This window comes from Streptopelia decaocto (assembly GCF_964273445.1).
Source record: "Streptopelia decaocto genome assembly, chromosome: 1".
NCBI lineage: Eukaryota > Metazoa > Chordata > Aves > Columbiformes > Columbidae > Streptopelia > Streptopelia decaocto.
This window is the reverse complement of record NC_138663.1, coordinates 155,458,768-155,483,348: the sequence shown is the minus strand read 5'-3', so window position 1 is coordinate 155,483,348 and position 24,581 is coordinate 155,458,768. Positions and strand designations below refer to the sequence as shown.

The following is a 24,581-nucleotide window of genomic DNA, read 5'->3' as shown; positions in this document are numbered from 1 at the left end:
CACTGCAACTTGTAAAAAACATTAAGAAGTGTTCAGTATCAATGCTGTGGAATGCATATGGAACTGGAAAGATAGATTTCACACAATATTTCTAACTACATGAGGTTTTATTTACACAAAGTCTCAGAACTCAAATTTTACCTTATACTTGTGTATAATTTTAACATTAAAAAAGAAAAAAAACCCACAAAATAAAATTCCTTTTCACTAGCTTCTATGTTTGGCTTCACTGAACAAAGAGTTAAAAAAATGGGGTTTTTTTGGCAATAATACAGAATAATTACAGTAGAACATAAATGCAAGTCACATAGATATCTCTCTTAAAAAACATCTCTATGACAAACCTGCTATAGTGTGAACATCTAATTATCCTGAGAGCATTTTGAAAATTCTCTTATCTTAATTATGAGGAAATTGAAAGTTTCGCTCAAATAAAGAGATCATGTAGGCTCATTTAGTCTTGGGACCTCAACAGTAAACATTTTTCTGTAATTCCGAACAGAATGAATATGGAAGTGGCTTCAGATTAGATGCTTTGGTTGCATGGAGAAGGTGATTTCTTGTGAAATAATTTATTGTCAAAGCCATTTCTTGTTCAAATTTGAATTTTTAATGTATTTCTTTAAATTTACATTGTAATGGAAGGAAATTAGTATAAATAGTATATCTGATATTCTGAATAACTACAAACTCCTACACAAAGATACATTAATGGGATACTTCTACATTATTTTACCTTTCCTGTATTTCTGTGTTTATCCACATAAAAATTATATATCCTTTTGTCTACCTAAAGTTGCTTTCCAACACAATATTTCTACTCTCCTTAGTCCTATTTATCCAGTTTTCTGTGGTTTACATCTTGTGATAGAGGAGCAGTTCATCTTGTCAGTCTGGAACCTTCTAAAAATTAAATATTGAGGCCAACCTTGCTGTGCAGTCTCCTTCAGCACTAAGATGGGTAAATTGTTTCTATCTTTCCACCAACTGTCCAGTCAACCAGCTGAGACCAGCAAGCTTTTGATTTTTGTAAACTTTGGTGAGATGGTGTTTTGCAATGCAGTATCCAGGACAACTGATCCAAATTCACTTTGAATTTGTTTCTGGGAGGATTAATCACTCTCCAGAGGCATCTGCATGGTTTATTTTGTTGTTGCTGTTTGTTTGTTATTAGGATCTTCTCCTTCAGTAATGTCACCGTATTGTGAAAGTATCAATAATCAGGTGCAAATTTCTTGAGGGCTGTCTTAAAGGCTTTAGCACAAATCAAACATGGCAGCATCTCTTCCTGCTTCATGTAACTGTCATGCATGCACAATTATGTAGACCTTCTCTTTCCAGAGAATGTGCCCACATATATAAGTACTCTTTAGTCACCCTGTCTTCTTGTCCTCAAATGCATTATGTTAATCAGAGTAATCTGAATAAGAAGACAGAGGCTTTGGTGGAGCAGCAGAAGGTGAAGCTGCTCTCCAGGAAATGAACTGCACGCATCTGTAAGGTTTGGCTGCTGCATTGTGCCCGTTGGCATCCCAGAAAAAGTAGTGAGTGTACAGTCCTGAGGCGTATTTGGACTTCTGAATAAGGACTTTGTTCTGACTTTCCCTAAGTAAATAGTGTGCATATTATCTTTATATTGGTAAGGTTGTGCCCAATTACTCTCACTGTCATATATCACATTTCCCTTCTTATTGTAAACAACAGGGCATAGCCCTGAAAATTGACTTGGGAGAAGTGAAAAAGTATCATTTTCATGTAGATTTGTGCTGATGTTCTTCTTAGGTAAAGAACGACCTCCTAGGCATTTTCAACTGGATTAGAATTTGGATTTCCTTCCAGTTTAAATGTTTATGCTTTTACAATCATTAATTATCAACTCTGCCCCAGCCCAAGTCATTTAAACAGCATTGATTTTTACTGTCTTCCGTACTGTCATTATTGTCAGACTGTTGACATCAAAGATCTGTGACTGTTTTATGCACCGCATTATTCTTTTGTTTCCTAACAAGGCTCAACAGCAAAAAGAAACTTGATAAGGAAGCCAACTTGTTTGTATAAAGTATTACTACTAAATAATTATAGAAGGTTTTAAGTCACAGGAGATGAGCATACGCTCATGATTAACACTTGCAGCTTTGACATTGCAGTCCTGTGAGAACAGAAAATTCATAAGTGTAGATTTCTGTAATCAAACTACTGTTACTCTAAATTGCTCAGTTAATCTTCTATCATCTTCGTCATTTTTTTTCTCTCTTTCCTAGGCACATGTGTATGTGGGGAATGCACATGCCATGATGTGGACCCAACTGGTGACTGGGGCGATATTCATGGAGACACTTGTGAGTGTGATGAAAGAAACTGCAAAGCGGTGTATGATAGATATTCTGATGACTTCTGTTCAGGTAAGGAATATATTCAAAAGGAATTTATGTATAGTTTTCTAACAAAGGCATCCAATTAGTCTGATCTTGCTCTTCCTTTGTGCTCCAATTTTCATTTTCCTAGCTTAAAATATACCAAGCTTTATTTTTTTTTTTTCAGTGTGGACTTTTCAAATTAAAAGATATAATTCTGTAAAGAAAAAATACATTTCCGGTTCCAAAGCTTCCTTAAAACATGTCTTTTTTTAAATTGTCCTTTTACCAAATATGAAATATTTTAATGTGCCTATCTCCCCTCTAATACTCCTGTCTTCAGTGTAGCCTAACAGAAATTGGAGAATGGTTGAAACTTATATATCCTTCCTTGAGGAAATTTAAGTTTGAATTTTTTTTAGATCAAATTTTATTTATTATGTTATGGTATATGGCAGGGAGAGGACAAGCAAGAGGAAGAAAATTGAGGAAAAGTGAGATAATGGAAAACAGTACCCTGAGAATACCAACTGGCCTGAGAACAAGTAGAGCATCAATATGTGGAAAACCGAATGTGAGGTCCAGCTACACGTCACTGACTGAACTTATTAGACACTTTCCTTTTATTTTCTACTTGTACTTCATAGCATTATTTTCAAGTTAGTTGAAGTCGATCAAGTCCATCTAAGGTTCATGGTGTATTTAGATTGATGGTCCATATATCAACTAACAGACACTGATATTCTGAGCAAGACATCGCATACAATTTGGCACGTTAACTGCTACAGAGGCTAATATAGGGCAGGAGAGAATGACTTTGAGCAATACACAGCATGCAATTTGTGCACATGGGAACTTTGCAAAAACAAGTGAGGGTGGTTTCAAAAGGAATCGACAGATTACAAGTTGTCAGCTCTAATGCATCCTGTAGAAATCTGATCTGGCCTAATTAATAATAGGAAGAATGCAGTCACATCAAGGAAAATAATAATGTGGTATATTTTCCTACTGTTGCTAGAATGAGAGATCCCTCATGGAAAGATCATAGGAGTTGTCTGTAATCGGTACAAAAGGCTGAAACAAACGCAATACATAAAATTGTTAGCCTCTTCTTTGCCTTTTATAAAGGCAAAAGGTTTCTCACCTGTTGTTTTTGTTTGTTTGTTTGTTTGTTTTTTGTTTTTTGTTTTTGTTTTAATAAATATTGATGAATCGCTAGCTAACAAAACTGGAGGAAGAAAAGAAAAAAAAGAAGCATTTCTAAAAACCTTCAGTGAATTCATTTGCTTGCTGCTGTTTCAGCCGCCTACAAATGTTCTATAAGTTTATTTAATTAATAAGCTGGAAGGATGTGCAACTGCCATCATGAGAGCAGCAGGAGGATTGAGTTTGGGCTGTTATCAATTTTTCAATGTATTATTGCGTTGCTGAGTATGTGTTTAGACTCAAGGACAGATCAAAATGTCAGCATTAGCTAAGGAATATAAAGCTAAAAAACAACATTGTAAATGTGTTCTGTTGTTAAGAGTGAACACAAGAGTTTCAAACCTGATTAGATTAAAGCAAACCCGTCACATCTGCAGCTCAAGCTGCATCACTTAAACGGGGCTTAAACTCCCTCTGTCCCAGACATTATTGCCATCAGTGCTTCTGCTGCTCAGGGTGGTAATGGTTGTAAGAAAGCAGAGAGTAAGAAAATATGGACAGTTGCAAAAGAGTTAGGGAGAAGATATTGCCATTTGACAGTAGATTAAGGACTGATACAGTCTTCTTTGTTATACAGACATAATTGTAAATGAGCAAACCTTACCAGAGATACAAAAGGAGGTACTCACACGGCTTACTTCATGTAACTAAAACTCATGTTGAAGTATAGCTTAATTTTTCTATCTAATCAGCAAAAATTTTAGTATTGCTTCTTGTTCTTATCCCTTCCATTTCCCTTATGCTTTAGAAAAACCTAATTTAGCCTTAGCTGGCCATGTAAGTGTGCATTTCTCAACTAGATTGTGCAAAACTTTATTTTTGCATGAAGCAGTGTGAACAACATCTTATAGACCTGCTGTTTAGTACTTCTTCAGAAATGGATAAAATGCAAAGTATTAATTTTGGTTTATTGTGGTAGACAGAATCTGCAATGGAATCCAAGATTTACTAGCAAAATTGTCATTGGACAGCTTTTTTATTTGTTTATGTGAAATAAATTAGTGCACAAAGTCTGCAAGTGTTAAGTCTGTCTCACAATTATTTGTACATTGATTTAGAATGAATCCAAGATGGATTAGTCAGATTAGGGAAAATAATACAGCTTTCTTAAAACCTACATTAAACAGAGCTGATACAAAACCGATCCTGTCTTGTTCTGCCTACCTAATAGGTAGAGACATGAGTCCTGAGTAGCAGATTGAAATATTAGGAAATCATGTTTACATGTAAAGAGTTTTACTGTAAGTGAGTGAAATGCTATGTTTATTTCATAAACTACAAATGACAGAAATTGGCAGCCCTGCCACAAGGATTTAACATCACACAACAGCAGCTCCCTCCAGAAGCTTCATATGGCTTGGGGTGACTGTCAATTTGTAGTACCTCATATTGGCAGCTGGATGTCTTCTTTTAACGTCTGAAGTGCTGTCCAGTATATTACTGAATTATTTTCTTTCAGAGGTGTTCACAACATTGAAGTGATTTTCTTCCTTTAAAGAGAGAATAGCTTTCATGACTTGACATAGAAAGAAAACAGGCTTCTGTAAGAAAATTCCTACATTCCCACATCTCATCATGTCTTTGCTGTGGCTCTAGACAATAAAATACTATATGAAAGAACAACATCATCTCACAAGAGTATCTATCTGGATCAGGGAACATATGTCCAATTCGCAACCTCTCCACAGGTATGCATGAAAGCAAGAGACAGAAGAGGAGATCTCTAATGCTTTTAAATTAAAACAAGTAACTAATTTAAAGAGAAGTTGTTATTATGAAATTAATAAGATGTGATCTGGGAACTGCTCTGATAACTTGTAGAATGCTTGTTTCCATCTTTCTCCTTGTGAACAATAAATGTATATGTTTTAGAAATATAATATAATCCAGTCTTAAAATGCAAGTACAGTTAGAAAGATACAAATTCTGTGTTGCTATGATTTTCAAGAAGAATCTGAATGGACAAATAGAAAAATAGAAATCAGAGAGATGCTTTGGGGTCCTGTGTCCAGTGAGTGATGACTATGTGAAAAGTGTAAGAGAAGATCTAACCCCCTGTCAGAGCTCATGAAAATATTTGATTTTGTGGCAAGGAAAGTTTTTGCTGATGCTCAAGCTTTCCTCATCCAGTGCAAGGAATATTTTGTGTTGCCAGAATCCCACTGCCTTATGCAAAGAGCATTAGGCTCATGATGAAGGGAGCTGGGCAATTAGCTTGGATTTTCTTGGTCTGGATGTGTTAGCATTCATGTAAAGGAGGAAATAGATTGTTTGTTTGGCTTTCCAGGTTAAGTTCTAAGGAGAGATTCTCCCCTAACTTCTTAGCTGTCAAATTTTTTTTAAAGAAACTTTCCAAAAAAGCTGCTATGGACTTCAGTTGCTTTTCCTCACCTTGACTTGCACAATGAAAGCTGCATTTATGTTGATATGTTCAGACATGGTCAGGAAGAGTCAAATTAGCTAATGAGATGTCAAAACCACATCTGACTGCCCTATGGAAATGAGAATTGGTTATGTCCAATATTTTATTATTTATACGTGACTATTTAGCAGAAGGCCCTGGTTTGAGACTTGGAATTGGTGTAGCATTGCTCATCTCTAGTGGCTCACATTGATGATAAGTAGATAAAAGATGTATTACTTAGAGAATATGTTGCGAATGTGCTAGAAAAAGAAAAACATAAAGGTAAAAGAAATATTGCCTTATGACAGCCTCACTTCTCCAGACAGTGAGGAAATGTGTATTTGTAAGCTCTCTTCCACCCTTTCTCTTGAGGTGTGTGTGGGGGGTGGCAAAGCTTACCTTAAGAAAAAAAAAATTGAAAGGAAATATGGTTCAAATGAAATGATAGACCAGAGCTGTTGTCAGAAAAAAGTAGATATAGTGAGTTGATTGTATTTTTCGCCAGTCTGACTGTTTAATGAAACCACAAATTTGATAAAGTTCATCTAATCATGAGGTTTTAAAACCTATCATCAGTATGGAAGCTGATCTTTAATTATGTTCATTGTGAAGGTCATGGACAGTGTAATTGTGGAAGGTGCGACTGTAAAGAAGGATGGACTGGGAAGAAGTGTGAACATCCACGTTCTTGTCCATTGTCAGTTGAGGAAAGTGCTAAGAAATGCCAAGGAAATTCTAATTTACCTTGCTCTGGAAGAGGTAAGTCAATTTCTGGAAGAATTTTCATGCCCTTGAAATGTACTCCTATTAAAAGAATTTTTACAGAGGTCCAGCATTGCTAGTGCTGAAAAATGTGAACTTTCTTGGCTTACTGTGCATGAATCACACCTGCATAGCTTGAGAGTTATGAGAAAGGAGGAGATGAATACGAAGGTCACCTAATTTTCCTGTCATCTACTGCTTTGTATTTTATTTTACATATCTCAGTATTTGTTTTGGAGGTTTTCAAAGCTGCTTTGAAGATTGATGCAGTTAAGTCTTTGCTAAACATTAAAAATATGAAACTATTATCTGCATTCTTTGACAAAACCAGCATGAGATTTTCAGCCTATGTAAAATGTTGTGGCCCCCTGTGATAATAGTTGTTTAGATTTACATTGCATAAGAACCTGCAGTAATGACTGTAGGACTGACTTCTGAAGTGCAGTTGTTCTTCAGTGCAGTTTGCTAGTTAGCCCCTGGCTTTTAATTTGAAAGCCTTTCTTTATGACACTGTAGCCTTTTCAAAACTTTGGCTAATAAAAGATACTGTCATACATGGAATGGTAATACACATGGCAAGCAAAAAGATAAAAACTTCTCAGAAGGAAAAAGACCTGCTAATTTTCATCTGTCACTGTTTGAAATGTTTTTTTTCTGCAGAGAGAAGAAAGAAAATATGATACAGACTTTTGCTAGAACTGGTAATTGAAGTTGTTATGAATTCTTCCCACTTAAGTATTTTCTGGGAAAGGTCGCAAGCTGCTCTTGAATTTTTGCATTTGACCCTAAATGTAATTTCATTTGCAATTCCGTCTTTCACTAATACTATGTAACACAGTCAAAAATTGTAGGCTGTCCACCCAAGTGAGCACTGTGATAATTTCATTCCCCGCCCCCCCCCCCAAAATGTGTAGTAGCTCATAGCTTAGTTCTTAAAAGAACTATATATTAAAATAAAGTTTCTTGCTTTTTCCTTAGTTAGGCTACAGTTTTCCAGTGAATTACATCTCTTTTTTCTTGCTAAAAAATCTTAAAGGAATTTTTAGCTACAAATTAGGTGAAACATGGGCATCTGTAGAGAGTTAACTGCATTTCATTGCTCACAACTGCAAGAATTACAACTAAAAGAAAGGTGCAGTGACACTTGATTTTTTAAAAATATGTATTTATTTTTAATTCTGGCTCACCCTTTTCCTGTTTGTATTGGATACTGAATGGCTCTTCTCTCATCTGCTTCACTAGAAGTTGTGTATGTTGAGCATTTGGAGTCAGTTCTATGATTTAATTGCATTGTGCACTATGAGAGTCAAATGTAGAGAGAAAAGAATGATAGTCATAAAACTAGCTTAAATTTAAATAAAAATAAAGTCTTAAGTTCTAATGTTCTGTATTATATGGTTCCATATTGTTCTATTTATATTTTAAATTTTGAAAGGTTTTATTAATTATAGTGGGAAGAGCGAGTTTGAAGATTTCAATATTAGCAGCAGTAATTCTATCTGTCCTCTTGGCTTTCTGGAAAACAAAACAAAACAAAACAAAACACCAAACCTGAGTATTAATGATAGCAATGTTCTCCTGTTGAGATACTAGCAGTGAAATAAGCCCCTTCCAGGTGAATCCATTTGGCTGAATGATCTGTTGGTAAAAATTTTCAAATAAAATACCAAGCAATATCTATTGAAACAAAAGGCTCAATTGATTTGACTGAACTTCCTTTGACTTCCAAACAAGACATGTTCACCAGTGCTTGTGAGGTGTGGAAGTGGCACAGATGTGTATCTAGGACTTAGTATGATAGGCAGCTGCTGTGATGAAGGAAAAAATGATTCTGCATTACATGCTTGAAAAATATTCACATGAAAATTGTAAATTTAAAATGGAATGTAGTATCTTGTTTTAGTTCTGCGAATAATTTTGTTTAGGAAATTAGAGAGAAAAAGAGAAAATATAATTTAGCCTAATCATCTGTAATTTACTGGGTAGTGTTTTGTTTTGTTTTGTTTTTGTCCTGGACTCCATGGATTTCCCTTTCCACAAAGAAAGGGCCTGGAGCAACTTTCTGATGAGGAGAGATTGAGAGAGCTGGGTCTTTTCAGCTTGGAGAAGAGAAGGCTGAGAGGGGATTCTTATAATTATTTCAAGGGTGGGTGTCAAGAGGATGGGACCAGACTCCTTTCAGTGGTGCCCAATGATAGGGTGAGGGTCAACGGGCACAGACTGAAACATGGGAGGTTCCATCTAAACATGAGGAGAAACTTCTTTACTGTGAGGGTGCCAAAGCACTGGAACAGGCTGCCCAGAGAGGTTGTGGAGTCTCCTTCTCTGGAGACATTCAAAACCCACCTGGACACATTCCTGTGCGATCTGCTCTGGGTGAACCTGCTTTAGCAGGTGGGTTGGACTAGATCATCTTCAGAGGTCCCTTCCAACCCCAACCATTCTGTGATTCTGTGATATTTTTGATATCATAAAAGTACGAGAAAGTTCTTGTTCTGCTGAAGGGATATAGGTGTGTAGTTCCTGTGAAAAATTGTCACTGGGTTTGCATGGTTAAATTATTTGGTCCCATTTGAAAATCCTACTACTTGTCACTATAGCTTGTAACAGACAGGAATTTTACACAAGGAAATGAAAGAAAATAAGGATTTCCAGTTAAATGCAACCTCTTTCAAGTCTTCTGGGAGTAGAAAAGACCATGGGTTTGTAACACCAGCCCCAAATTCTCTGAAGTTGGTAGGGAAGATAGTGATACAAGGAAGGGAAAGTTCCAAAGGAAATGGAAGTGTTTCCTATTGCATTTTAACATTAGTGTTTTGGTTACCTCCTCGTAACATTTGTCTCCTAGCTATGGTACAAGGACAGTAAGTCTTTGTACAGGTCAGTAATCCACTACACTGATGGAGACGTTGAGTACTTAACATCCTTATTTAATGGGATCCTTTAGTAAGGATGTATGGAATAGGATGCAGAATGAAGATCCCACAGATGCCAGTGCCTGACACTGGGCAATCCCCAGTATCAATACGGGCTGGGGGACGAAGGGGTTGAGGGCAGCCCTGTAGAGATGGACTTGGGAGTACTGGTGGATGAAAAACTGGACATGAGCTGGCAATGTGAGCTTTCAGCCCAGAAAGCCACCTTTGTTCTGGGCTACATCAAAAGAGGTGTGACCAGTAGGTCGAGGAAGGTGATTCTGCCCCTCTATTCTGCTCTGGTGAGACCCCATCTGGAGTCCTGTGTCCAGCTCTGGAGCCCTCAGTACAGGAAAGACATGGACCTGTTGGTGAGGGACCAGAGAAAGCCACAAAAATGATCAGAGGGCTGGAACAGCTCTGCTGTGAGGACAGGCTGAGAGAGTTGGGGTTGTTCAGCCTGGAGAAGAGAAGAATCTGGGGAGACCTTATTGTGGCCTTTCAGTACTTAAAAGTGGCCTATAAGAAAAATGGCATGGTCTGTTTAGCAGGGCCTGTTGCAACAGGACAAGGGTTAACAGTTTTAAACTAAAGGAGGGGAGATTCAGGCTAGACATGAGGAAGAAATTTTTTACAGTGAGGGTGTTGAAAGACTGTCCCAGGTTGCCAAGAGAGGTGGTAGATGCCCCATCCCTGGAGACATTCAGGTGCCGGCTGGACAGGGCTGTAAGCAACCTGATCTAGTTGCAGATGTCCCTGCTCATTGCAGGGGGTTGGACTAGATAACCTTTGAAGGTCGCTTGCAACCCAAGATATTCCATGATTCTGTCATTCTATGATGTTATGACTTTGCAATGTATTGTGTTTTCTTGAAGAATATTTTCTGTTCCCCTGTAGCTTTCATTTCCAGGTTAGTCAACGACAGCTGTTACAACTAACATGCTCTTCTGTGATCACATTTATGCTCTTGGATAAAGACATTGAAAGACAAAGCATTTCTAGGATTTTTAATGCCATATGGATGGCCAAAATGTGTAGGGAGGAAACCATAGAAATATTACAATTCATAGTCTGTTTCTATAGTGTCTGTCTAAATGCTGACATACACTCAGATTTTCGGGTGGATGATTTTGTAATTTCATTTGTGATATTCTGTTCCCAAGATTAACAAAAACTGTATTTCCTAGATGGTATTTTCTTGTTGAAATATTAATTATGATTTTACAATGTGATTATCCTTCCCTTAAACAGTAGTATAAAAAAAATCCATGCTGCCTGAGGTATCATTGAGAAAACAGTCCTCCAAAGACTTGTCTTGTGCATTTTGTAAAGCTTTCTGACATGGAAGACTGTAAAACTCCCAATGATTCAGCTTCAGTTTTGAACCAGTAAACAACAAAAAAAAAAAAGGCCAAAAAAAACCACCCCAAAACAAGCCCACAAATCTCCTAAATTCCTCATAAAAAGAGGTTTGGGACTTGTATATTTTTGTGTCAGAGGTCTGAAATCATGGGGGCCTACATTAAAAAAAAAATAAATCCTTTTTATCTGTTTATAAAATTTTATAATATTAACATAAAAATGATGGCAAAATGGTACTCTTCAAAAATTGTCTATCAGTCTGAGGGACCAAATACTTAATTTTGGGAAGGTGCTTATTTTATACCTTATACTTTGTTTTTACAGGTAATGATGAATGAAAAAGGAAGGCGACTGTTAGCCTAATTTTACCCTTTTTTAAATGATTCAGTGACCCAATATAATTGTACTATTAAATTTTCATTCCCTTAACTGTAAGTCATGTAACCTCAGTAGGAGAAAAACAGATATAGGAAAAATATCACAGTGAGAGAGAGGTTTACCCTAAGTGAAGGCAGCCTTCCTATGGTGGTGATCCAAGATAGATAAAAGACAAATTTTCTTATTGGTGGTGTCTTTTACCATTTTAATCTCTCTTCTACAACTGATTTCATTTATTTGTCATATGGAGAAAATGAGACTGTTTCTTTATGTTTGATATTCCCCCTTACACTCATGCTTTAGCATTGGCTGTCTGAAATATTAAGAGGTTTTTTTTTTTAAATTCTGTACCGAAAAAAGATTTTTGTTGTTTTTGCAAACTCTCCTAAATCCTGTTTTCAAAATATTAAATTAGTGAGTTTAAAGGTTATGTGGCATTTTGAAGGTTTACTGACATACTTGCTTTATAGTAACTTTGCTGTTTCTTCTCTATTTGAAATTGTCAGATATTGACTGATTTAGTGATAGACCAACTGTGCATTATTAGACATTCCTTGTGGTGAACTGAGACAGTAAATCAGACCCTTGCGTTCAGTGCTGGATTCTGTAATGCTGCAGGATAACGTCTCCTGGAGCCTGAAAACAAAGCCTAGAGATAAGGGTCAATGACATCCCCAAAGTGCAGTGGATCCTGTAAGGTTCTAATCCTTTTTGGGATCTCTTGGCTATACTGCTGTGTAATGTACACTTTATGCTGCTCGGAAACATAACTCATCAAAGCTTTGGGTGATACTGGAAGTGCTGTAAATTCCTGTTGATACAATGCACCATGGTATGCAGAAGGCAAAAGAAATAGGCAATAAACCGTACCTGTGTATTGACAAGAGGGAATGGGAGCTAGATAAAAAGCTATGTGTTAAATAGATGTCTATATGCAGGTGTAACTATGCAATTCTCTTCTGACCTTTGTGAAGTCTTACATGACTGATCAGAAAGATGACATAATCAGCTTCTAAATAATTTCTGGGGTTAGATCATCAACTACTATAGCTTCATATAAACTTCATTTGGTGTATCTTCAAGATTTTTAACTCTATACAAACTGTAATATAGTAATGCCAATCTGATCACCTCTGCAATGGGAAAGTCTTGAAAGATAGGTATGATGCTTTAAAAGGGCAGAAGGGCTGCTGCTGGTGTGTGCCAGGTTGTGAGAACTAGTTCTGTGTTATGACTACTGGAGTCTTATTTACTATAAGTTTATGTCCTCACAGTTCTTGTTCTTTTGTTCTAAATGCAGTTATTAATTAAGGACTTTGGGGTCCTCTTCTAAAATAATATTGCCAAAATCAATCAACCAAAAAAATGTCCCATTTCTATTAGATACCTATAGGAAAACATTGTCTTGAAAGCCTATTGCTTATTGACTTAGTAAAGAAAGGCGATAGTAGAAGTTGCCATTTAAATAATTCACCATATTTTAAATATGACAGGATGAGGTTAGAGCAGAAAAGTGTAAACAATCCTGAGGTAAAATCTAGGTTACTATCCCTGCTACCATCTCTCTATTGCAACCTCTTATTGTACAAATTGCACTGTTTAATTGAAGAGTATATTACTCTAATGTACATTGTCTTTGAGTTTGGCCTGCTGTTTTTGTTCTTTTTGCATGACCCCTGCATTCTGAAGGAGATCTTAATTAACACACTACAGTAGGCAGCCTGGCAGCAAGGAATGTTTTTAACTGGTGTAACAAGAACAGAACATAAATGCAAGTCATGTGTCATGTCTCCAGCTTTCACCTTATCAGCTTTGAGTCTGAGCTCCCTTATACATCTGTGACTTCAAGCAGAGTGGCACTCGCTATACCGGTACGTTAATGCCGAATGAGCTGGCTTGCCAGTTATTTGTAATACAATTCAGTATAACCTTCTATGCTGGACTGGCACTCTAGAGTCCACTTGTAGTCTGTGAAAGACAAAATATATGGAGAAATAGTTGCATCACAATCCTCCTAGATTTGTCTATCAATAGTTTAGATCACTGACTTAAAATGCTTCTCTGATTCAGACTTTGTTAACTGAAGCAGAATCCTCTGGAAGCCGACTTTTATTAGGAAAACAAATGTTTTATTTTATTTTATTTTATTTTTTTTTTTATCAGACAGTGTTCAGAAACTAAATATTTCAGTGTTTCTCTTCTAGGGAATACTGCTTATTTGTCAATGACACACCTATAGCATTCCTGGCCACCTTATTTGCCTTTTGTTGTTGTCTTTTTGGGGACATGACAAGTGGGGACAGAGGAACCAAGGAAGGACTGTAAATCAAGAGAACATTTCATTTCTGCAATGAACCTATATTTGTAGTGGTTCTAACTCAGTAATTAATAAATGGTTCAGGAAGCACTACTTTGTTTCTGCGTAAGTGCTTCTTTAATCTGTTCTGGTAGAAACAGGGTGTGTTGGAAGTTGCCTGTTTCTGAGATGTTGGTGATACCGCAAGAGTGAATTGGTTCACAAAAATTTATGTAATATAATTTGTTAATCTTCTGAAGTTTCCCACTTGTTTCCATAGTGAAAAGTTCGAGAAGAGGTAAAGAGGAGAGGAAAAAGATAATATCTGGTTTAGGATGATACTTCGGAATGAGGGCTGTGGAATAAAATGCCAGTATAACAAAGGAATCTTTAAACGATGGCATCTGTGGCTGACAGAGTAACAACCATGGATGCCACTTCGCAATGAGAATAACATGACATGCCCTTTTTCAGTATGGCATTTTTTGATTCAACTATATTTTATTCTTGCCAGTAAGAAAGACAATGTAATACAAAATGAATTCTGATGTTTAAAGGGATATTCCAGAGGCAGGCACGATTATTTATATAGTAAATATTTTAATAATTATTCATACATTATATACTAATATATAATAATTTATTATGAGTGTGGTAGGTGTCTGCTACAGACCACCTGATCAAAAAAGGATGTAAATAAAGCCTTCTTTACACAGCTGAAGGAAGCCTCAAGATTGGAGGCTTTGCTAATCAGAGGCAATTTCAGTCACCTTGGTATCTGCTGGAAGATCAGGATAGCTCAATGCAAGCACTCTGGAAGATTCTTCCCACATCTCTCAAACCCCTGAACCTTAAGGCAGGGCCTGAGAGAATGAAATCCTTCTCATTGCAGGAGAAGATAAGGTTTGAGATCACCCGAGGAACCTGAACATACATAAGTCCATAGGACCTGATGAGGTACATCCCAGGGTCCCCAGGGAATTGGCAAATGTAATTACCAAGCCACTTTCAATCGTGTTTGAAAAGTCATGGCAGTCAGGTGAAGTCCCCAGTGACTGGAAGAAGGGAAACATCACAACCATTTTTTAAAAGGGTCAGAAAAAGGACCCTGGGAACTACCAACTTGTCAGCCTTGCCTCTGTGCCTGGTAAGATCATGGCACAGATTCTCTTGGAAGATAGGTCAAAACATATGGAAGACTGGGAGGTGAGAGAGGCATGACCTCACCAGGGGAAAATTGTGCTTGATTAATCTAGTGGTGAGTGATTGCATCAGTGGAAGAGCTATGGATGTGATCTACCTGGACTTCTATAAGGCCTTTGGTATTGTCAACCCCAGCATTCTTGCCACTAAATTGGAGGCAGATGGGTTTGATAGATGGACTGTTAGATGGAAGAGGAATTGGCTGGATGGCCATGTCCAAAGAATTATAGTCAATGGCCCAATGTCAAAGTTGAAACCAGTAACGAGTGGTGCCCCTCAAGGATCTGTACTGGGACCAAAGCTATTTAATGTCTTCATCAACAATGTATACAGTGGGATTGAGTACACCCTCAGCAAGTTTGTATATGACACCAAGCTGAGTGGTGCAGTTGATACATTTGAGGGAAGGGATGCCATCCAGAGGGACCTTGAGAGTTTTGAGGAGCAGGCCTGTGTGAACCTCATAAAGCTCAATAAGGCCACATGCAAGATCCTGCACCTGGGTTGAGGAAATCCTCAAATCAGTACAGACACAAAGGATGAATGGAGTGTGAGCAGCCCTTTGGAAAAGGACTTGGGGACACTGGTGGATGAAAAATTATGTATCTCCATTCTTGGAGATTTTAAAAACTGAGCAACCTTCTGTAATAGGACTGTTCTGGGCACAACATTGGATTAGATGACCTCTGGAAACCCTTCCAGCATACATGATTCCATGAGTCCATGATACAACCCATGTATAAGATATCTTGTAGTCAGTCAGCTTTGATTTTTTGTGCAGTTTTGAAGAGGTTGGGATACAACCACATAACTATCCATTCTGTGGAATGTTTTATAGAAATAAAACATATATAGCTTACATGCTTCAGAGAATAAAAACAATTATTTAAGGTAACTGGAACACCTGGTGTGACTGTAGATCAACTACAGCTGCAAAATTTGAAATGCAACCAGTTGGCTTTGTCATATGTCGGTTCTCTTAATCATATTAATGGCTATTAAATCATAGCATGTAGCTTCACCTGTTAGGAAATATGAGAAAAATAAATGATCCATGCGCAGATTAGTGTCAGCCATTTTCTTTCAGAATTTTGAAACCTGACATATGTGTTACAGTTCAGCTTTGCATTCTTTGTGCTTCCTGGTTAGGAAAGTAATGGAGTGTGTTTCCTTGCCTTTTTCAATCATCCAGCTCAGCTTTAGCTTTTCTCTCTGCTATCTCAAGAAAAAAATAAATCAGTGTGCAAATGCTTTATTGGCTACTGTTAAGAGATGAGATTCTACATTGTGCCTCCACTGGTGAAAAGGGAGATAAAATGCTGTAATACATTTTTTCTTCTCAGTGAGCCAAGCTGCACAAGCCTACAAGCCCACCAGCTTGTGTGGTTTTGTTTCCAATGAGCCATATGCCCATTGGTGTGTATTTGGAGGCATGGATTTAGGTAGGGTTAATCTGATGGATAATAATGGGTAGGGTACAAAAGGCATAAATCTGTAAAAAATTGGACCTACTCATGTCACAGCTCAGGGAGGGACATGTTTTTCTCATTGCTGTAAGCATTAACCACAGGAAAGATCCCTCTTCTCGCAGTCAGTGCTTCTGAAATGCTACCATCTCTGGACACATTGCAAATTTCTTTCTGTATGTGATATGGTCTTCCTTGTTTTCATTCCCTTGATTGTAATTATTCCCCCACAAGACAAAGACCTCTTTCATCTGTGAAAGACATCTGGGAAGAACTTGAAGGCCAGAACTGCCTTGTCTCTGACGGCTAGTTATCTTCTCTATCCCTGTCTTGCTTAATTGTTCTTAGCCTGTGTCTTCCCGTTTTCAGTTGGTGGGAGTCTCTCTTGCTGTTTTCTAAATGTCAATAGTCAGTGATTGTTAGTATGTCTTTTGGCATAGTTGGCCTTTTTCTTTGGGCACCCCTGTTTTTTTTAAAGTTGTTTCAGCTTGGCTTCTTGTTTAGCAGAGCAGGGAACATAATATAGATGACAAACTTAAAAAAAAAAAAAAAAATATTTACCTTATGTCTACATAATGCAAAAATCTCAGCATAGGAAATGTTATCCAGAAAAGAGTATGTGAGAAATAACGGTTTTGCCATAGTGTCGTGTGAATTTGGACTAAGCTTCACATAGTGCCTGTTCTCTTTACATTCCAGTGAGCTGTATATCTGTAAATGATGCATATATCTTAGATGAATTCACCATATATTAATAAGATGAAATAGATCACAGTCTTAAGTTATCACTAATTTATACTGTTGACAACCAAAAGAACATAATTAGCAAAAGTTCAGGAAAAGCTTTGCATAAGTGGACACTGCAAGTGCTACACTTTGCAGCAGACTGGCAATTTTGAAACATTTCCCTGCAGTGGATTGCTGTAATTATCATAATTGCCATTACCTAATCAAAGAATGGACTGACACTCATTTGTGCTCGACTTCCTCTGAATCTTTTGTCTAGGCTGCCTCTTTCATTTGCTTGGATAGTGAGCTGCATATAGACCCGCAACACATCAACACCTTTGATGGATGGTATGTGCTTGTTGAATCTAGAAAGGGAATATACTGTTGTGAATGCTAGATGGGGAAACTGCATATACTTAAGCAGTAAATCCTGGCAGTTGGAGGTTTGCGGTAAATTTCTTTAGCTTCTGCTGAAGGATGCCTAACAAAGATTAAATATACTTGTATTTTGATATGCCAAAATAATTCATAAGGAGATACAACTTAATATATTTGTTCCAGACAGGGAAGATATAACCAATTAAAATTATTAATAATTTCAGAAGTAGATTCGATTTTTGCTGCTCCAAGTTGTCATCCTATTTTGCTTAACTTCAAACATGATGTCTGACCTGAAGTCAGGATTTATCAGTGTCTTAAGTACTTGCAGAGATATGGGAATGATTCACACTGCCGAAAAAATTACTCATTGAAATGTACAAGGGTAATTGTATGAAGGAATGTTTATGCAATGCATATAACGTGAGAGATAGGTGCACGGTCATTTCACATTTGTAGAAGTATAGCAGCTATTTAATATGAAAGTACCTTTAAGTACCTTCTCTCTCATAACTTTGGTATATCAAGTATTTGCTGGGAAAAAAAAAGCAATTGAGGTATGTGTGTATGTGTTTATGTGTGAGAGCTGGTTATATTTCACAGCTTGTTGACTAGAACAAATACCTGATATAAAGTCATGAAAGCATAAATTGCAGCAAAAAGTGAGATGAAGGCCTGTATTGTCCCAAATTTTTACTTACTAATCCCCATAATAAATGTATGTATATTCAAACATTACGGCATGAGTCAGCTTGCATTTGAAAATGCAGTACCGGGTGGTGCGTGCACAACATGGGGGGGAGATGTGAAAAAAAGTCACGTAATCACATCACATTAAATAAACACCAGCTATTATAAACACAGTTGAATATTCTGGGTGAGCTTCATCTCTTAAATTCATCAAAATGTGAGATACTTCAGCCTTTGTTTTCAGTGTAATGATAGGACCTTTAAATGGAATTTGCCCATTTCTTCTGTATTTCTGTGTTACTGTAAGACGAATTGTCATCGCTCATACTTTTCCCTACTGTCCTTAAAGAGAATGACTATCAGGCTAGCGTTTAGATGCCCTCATTTGGGCTGTATGAATCCCACTGGTTTATGAAATTATTTACCCAACTGTAATGTTTTACTACACTAGCAATAAAATTAATAGAATTCTGCACGGACTGGAACAAAGAACCTCTGCTGTTCATACGCAGCTATGAGTACTTTTTCAGAATGTCTTGTAGTTTACAGAGTGTTTTGAGCTGCCTTAGCAGTGACATCTAGACCAGTAAATTAAAGAGTGCCATGGATCATCCCCCAGCACTGCAGCTTGTTCGCCTGTAATGTCAGATTCACTGAACATTCACTGGCCTACATTTGCCCTGTGCCAGCCCATATTCCTTCCAAACTATTCCTGTGTATAGTTCAGGAATCAGCACAGTCTGGTTACTGGTCCCAGCAGGCAGTATGGATGAGGCCACCTTCATGAAAGACAGCTTGGTGGTACACATGCCAGTTCTTCTGCACCAATTGGCCCCAGTCACAGGGAACAGTTCCAAACTCATTTAATTGACTATTAAAGAGACATCTATCAAATACTGTACTGTTGTTGTAGTAATGCAGATTGACCTTCTTTCTGCACTGTGGTTGGTACGGTATCTATACAGCTCACAGGAAAAGATGAAAGAAATAAAAGAGTTTCCAGCACTCCTTGCCAAGGACCCATTGTCTACTCTGAAACTGTTTAACCTGCTCTGTACCTTCACCAAGACAGCAGCTTGTGCAAAATAAATGGGTCAGTGCTGTCTCAAAATCGATTTTGTATGGTGTGACAGAAGATGAATAGATTTCCAGGTTGACTCATAGTTTTATGTCTTCATTTCTTTGTGCTTCTTTTAAGATTTTTTTTGCTTAAAAAATACCTTAAAGGCCCTGAAAATTCAAATGGAAGCAGTTATTTAAGCTGAAAACTGTTAAGAATTGAAAGTGTTCAGACTGTTGGTGAACACGATGGCACATTGTTTTACAGAATTTGCTTTTTTGGAAAGCAAGCCTGGACTTCATGGCACAATTCTGGAAGTCCAACTTTCCATGGTACAAAAATGACACCACACCCTTTATCTTAACTCGGTTTAGACCTGAGCAGGTTCTAGTTTAATTGATACTTACTTGCTCATCTGTCTCATAGTTTCTTGTTTGAGGAGTTCACTACTTCTCTTCAAGTATTTTGCTCTGTCATGCTTATGGTACAGAATGAGTTATTCCACTCCCACAGTAGCTGCGAGTCAGTACAGTGTATTTGAAGCATATAGGTACCAAGATTAAAAACGTCTTTAAATTCTGTAAGGGAGAAAGTTAATAGAAAGTTAGACAAACTGCATTTTTCTGATAGGCAAAAATAATCTTGCATGTTTATATCAGTAGTTACATTCTGTTTTAAATTCCAAAGTGCAGTTTGCCGACTTTGGATGACTGATACATTAGGGATGCAGATATTTGTAAGAGTCAGAACATTATAAAGGTAATTTATAAAGTCAGTAAATGTAATTTTCAAAGTAAGTAGGCTTTCCTATCAGGAAGAAAAGTCCATCTTTTTTAGGCAAAGTAACTTTAAATACATTTAGCAAATTCTGAATTAAAATGAACAAGATCTTGATATTTAAACTGAACTTTTACTGTACTACTTTTTGAGGGTACTTATTTGGTGTGAAGGTGCACAGTGATCAATGATATGATTTATAAGGAAAAAAGCAGAATGTCTTGCAAAAATGTGTAACATTAGGTTATTTTTTTTTTCAGGGGAAACCAAAAAGGAAATATTATGAGTTGCTTGTGAAGTAAGAATGTCTTTCAAAAGATGCTAGTTAGTTGTTTAGTGTTTTAAAGGTCTATCAAACACCTATTGACAAAACTCAGCAACATTTTATTATGTTTATAGTGCTTTTAAAGTATTTTGTTCCCTGTCAGTGTTTAAAAAGTTGGATCCTTGCTTTGCATAGGAAACTGAAATGGTAGGGTAAGCTCCATGAGAGAGAAAGATGTGGAATTCTTTCCCTACTTTTAAGTGCTTCTAGAAAAATAAGTGTGCTGTGAGAACTGACTACAGACTGGACTAAATATTTTAACTGGAAGCAAGCAACCTGGGGAAAAGTGAGACTGGGAGGAAATATCTAGGCTTCTGATCTCTCATTGAGAATATTTGCAGCTATCAATGGAAAGTGGGAAGTTTAGTTAGCAACTAAGAGCCTAAATACTTTCTGAAATCTTTGTTGGATGTAAGTCTAAATATTGATATGAAACCTTGGGAAAATAATTGTTTTCTGCAATTTATTTTTGGAGAAAACTGATGCCTAGTTAGAATCATAGAATAATTTAGGTTGGAAGAGACCCTCAAGATCATGGAGTACAACCATTAACCTACCTCTGACACTAAACCATGTCCCTAAGAACCTCATCTACATGTGTTTCAAACACCTCCAGGGGTGGTGACTCCACCACTTCCCTGGGCAGTTCCAATACCTGACAACCCTTTCTGTGATCAATTGTTCCTCATATCAAATCTGAATCTCCCCTGGTGCAACTTGAGGCCATTTTCTCTCATCCTATCACCTGTTGCCTGGGAGAAGAGACCAACCCCCTCCATGTTACAACCTCCTTTCAGGTAGTTGCAGACAGCAATAAGGTCTCCCCTCAGCCTCCTTTTCTCCAGGCTGAACAGCCCCAGTTCCCTCAGCTGCTCCTCATCAGACTTGTGCTCCAGACCCCTCACCAGCTTTATCACCATTCTCTGAACTCTCTGCAGCATCTCGATGTCTTTCCTGTTCAATGGCAGTTCAAAGTCAAGAAAAATCAGGCTGAAAGCTGGTCTTCATTCCGAGAAATTCCTGACAAAGTCTTCCAAGTCAAATTTTTTGTCCCAGAAGTTGCAGATCTCTTTCTGAGATAGTGTTTCACAAATAGGAACTAGAAATTGCTCTAAAAAAATATGTCATTTTTGTTTCCTGAGTACTGTTAATGCATTTCTTTTACAGGAATTGCTGCAATTTTTCTATGTAACAGGCCCACGGGTTCAAATGTTCTGCCCTTTCCTTGCCATCTTCATTTGTCCAGAGCTCAAAATACTTTCAGCAAACAGCTTTGTCAGTTCTGTTAGGAAAATTATTTTATGGCACACTTGAAGTCTGATATTTGTCTTTGTCTGTGTTCTCTTTAGTTCGTCATCTAAATCACACTTCAGAAAGCCAATAAAGGAAGACATGACCCAAAAACTAAGTACTTCTGATTGAATTATGGTTTCTGTGAAATCTACTGGAATTTCAGCTCTGCAGTTGTAAAAAGAAAGCTTAATTTTGGGCAAAACCAAAACACCACGACTATTTTACAATTATGGAGTTTTTCATAAAGACAGATAAATACTAGATACAAGAAACTGCTATCACAAAGATATTAATTCTTCTTGAATCTGTTCACTCCAAGACATGGAGGCAGAGAAGGACAGACAAATGAGATCCTAAACATTATTTATTTATTTCAACCTTAAATTTGTTGTTGTTTGTTTTTTGTGTGTGTGTTTGTTTTGATTGTTTGTTTGTTTTTTCCTCATGTGTCTTAGTAATGTTTTAAAGTGCAAGTATTTGAAGACACGGTGTTACTTATTTTTTATAAAGTGCAATACATACACCCTTTCTGGTATAAATATATTACTAAATAATTAATATCTACTTTGATTGCTCATCATAAATCACTTGTTGCCTAAATACCTATTTGAAAATGACATCACTTTATTCAATGAATGTTTTTGGGAAGTTGTATGGCAGGGAACTGAACATCAACATCTATGTGTGAATGGGGTCCCTTTCTCTGCCAGTTTACTCATAAATCTTTTAACTGCATCTTCTGCCTCCTTTATGCAGGCCAGCTTTGGAACTGTGTCTTTGGAGTTAATTTATGCTGTTGTTTGCTTGCCGTACATACCTTTCTTCTCATTGTGAGAGGTGTCCATTGTGTAATGGTGCCAGTACTGTGTATACTTATAAGGCTGTGGAACACAGGCATACAAAAAATTCCTTCTTTCTAAGTGAGTCGTGAACCCAGACTATTATTGCCTACCAGGGATTTGTTTCCAAACATAAAGCAATGATTGAGAACAGACATTGAAGAGAATCCTGGAGCATAACCCCTGATTTCAAATTTAGAGATTTCTCTTTTTAAATGACCTTTGGACTCATCTGCAGTGCATGAAACCAGCAACCTTACCACACCTACCAACTCACAACAGTGCTACTTATTGTTATTGCCAGTAGATGGCGTTCTTTATATTAACTAACTACATAAGAGTTTGAAACTATTTTGTCACTTTCCACCCCCCCCGTCCCCCCCGCGGTTTGGTTGATAGATATTTTCTTCCCAGAGTATTCATGGAAATCATACGTACCTGGTATTTTGAAATGTTTTGTCAAAAATCCTTATTTCAATTCAACACATCAATCATCTTCTTTTTCTTTTTTTTTTTTCTTTTTTTTTTTTTTTCCCCCAAATCAAACAGTTCTTTCAGATTCATGTAATGATACAATTCAACTGAGATAGTAATTTTTACTTTTATTTGGAATAAGGAAGAGGAAAGGATTTTTCTGTTCCTCTTTTGGAAGATAAAATTTAATGGAGAGCTTGGAGTTAAATATTGCTGCTTTCATTCGAGAAAACTTTAAGAGATATTTCTGTTGCCCCATTGCCTGTTGTCTGCAGCATCTATGGACTATAGACTCAACCATTTTTTCTCTAGCAGATCTGTAATGGCAGAGCTGAGGGAAAACCCCAGCAACCTGAGTCCAAATAATTTATAGATCACTTTTAAAAATTATTTTTTCCCTTTGAATGTTTAACTGAAAGCCCACTAAAATTCACAAGGAGATGTATACTGGCAATGGAACTTTTTAGACCTGTTTCAGTGGATACTGCTCATCAATTAAAATACTTTGATGGAATCTAACCAGAAGGTTTTTGGTCCATCAATCATATTGGAATCCATGACCTTTGCAATAATAAATGAGCAACTGAAGTGTAGAAGATATTTCAAGATCTATTGCATTTCAAAATGTATTGCATATTCCACTGCATAATCTAGATATTGATCCTGGTGGCTTTTGTCTGGTGCTGAATGTTTATTTCACAAGCACCAACCAGCAGGTAGGAGGTGGACATCCCTGGGGGCGTGTGCACCAGACGTCTCATGTCCTCAGCTGGGATCCTAGAGTACTGTACACTTGGTTCAATTTGGTATCACATTCAGACTGACTCCATCACTTTACGCCTTTAGAGCCCCTGCTTACCCAGGTGTGAGGTTGAGGTGTGAGCAGCAGCCTATCCGATTCTGGGCAAATAAGCCGCCTCTGTTTGGAGGAGGTAGTGCTAGATGTGGGACATTTTCCAGATAAAACTACTGGTGATGATAAATATATATCTACTAAGTAATGAATTCATGTCAGCAATTGCTTTGTTTCTAAACCTAGCCTTTGAATGGCAGTGATTTTCACTCTTTAATAGTGTACAGCAGTGTCAAACTGAAGAACTAATTTGGAAGACACTCTGTCCCAGTAGATCAACTGACCTGTGTAGGTTTACACCCTGTAGCACAGAACAAACAAAATAGAATTTTACCTTACTTCTATTATTTCCAGGGCCATCAGAAGTCTTGCATGCAGTGACGTGGTTGCAGTGTCAGTGGGTACAAAGGAATTAGTCACAGTGGTGATTCTTGTCATGACACTGTAGTTAGAAGACCAAGTTGAGTGCCAAGGAAGAACAAAGGCATTTTAATTATGTTTATGATTATGGGCAAAATGCCTGTAGAAGGAATATGCAGGTCATCAGTAACGCTCTGCTACCCAGAGGTTATTCCATTTACCCAGTCTTCCTTGGAAATGTTCTTCACAAATGCTGCTTACTTAGGGAAGATGCTGCCACACTAATTTGTGCCAAATACTACCTTACCACACAAGGAATTGCATTAATTTTATGCAGCTTGAGGAGTTAGATATTTATCCCTTGCTGCACAGATGTTCAGATTTTTATGCAGAACACACACCGGAGCATTTTTGAAGGGCAGCTCAAAGTGTCTCCCACCCTTTAAAGTTTCATATA

At 37.3% G+C, this 24,581-nt stretch overlaps 1 protein-coding gene across 1 annotated transcript in view; it reads left to right on the top strand.

The window, feature by feature from the left end:
- ITGBL1 (integrin subunit beta like 1) overlaps positions 1-24,581 on the top strand; it is a 142,265-nt gene that overhangs the window by 67,315 nt on the left and 50,369 nt on the right. The window contains exons 6-7 of the mRNA XM_082073904.1: positions 2,262-2,402; positions 6,577-6,723. Of these exons, the coding sequence (XP_081930030.1) occupies positions 2,262-2,402; positions 6,577-6,723 (288 nt within the window). The remainder of the gene's footprint in view (positions 1-2,261; positions 2,403-6,576; positions 6,724-24,581) is intronic.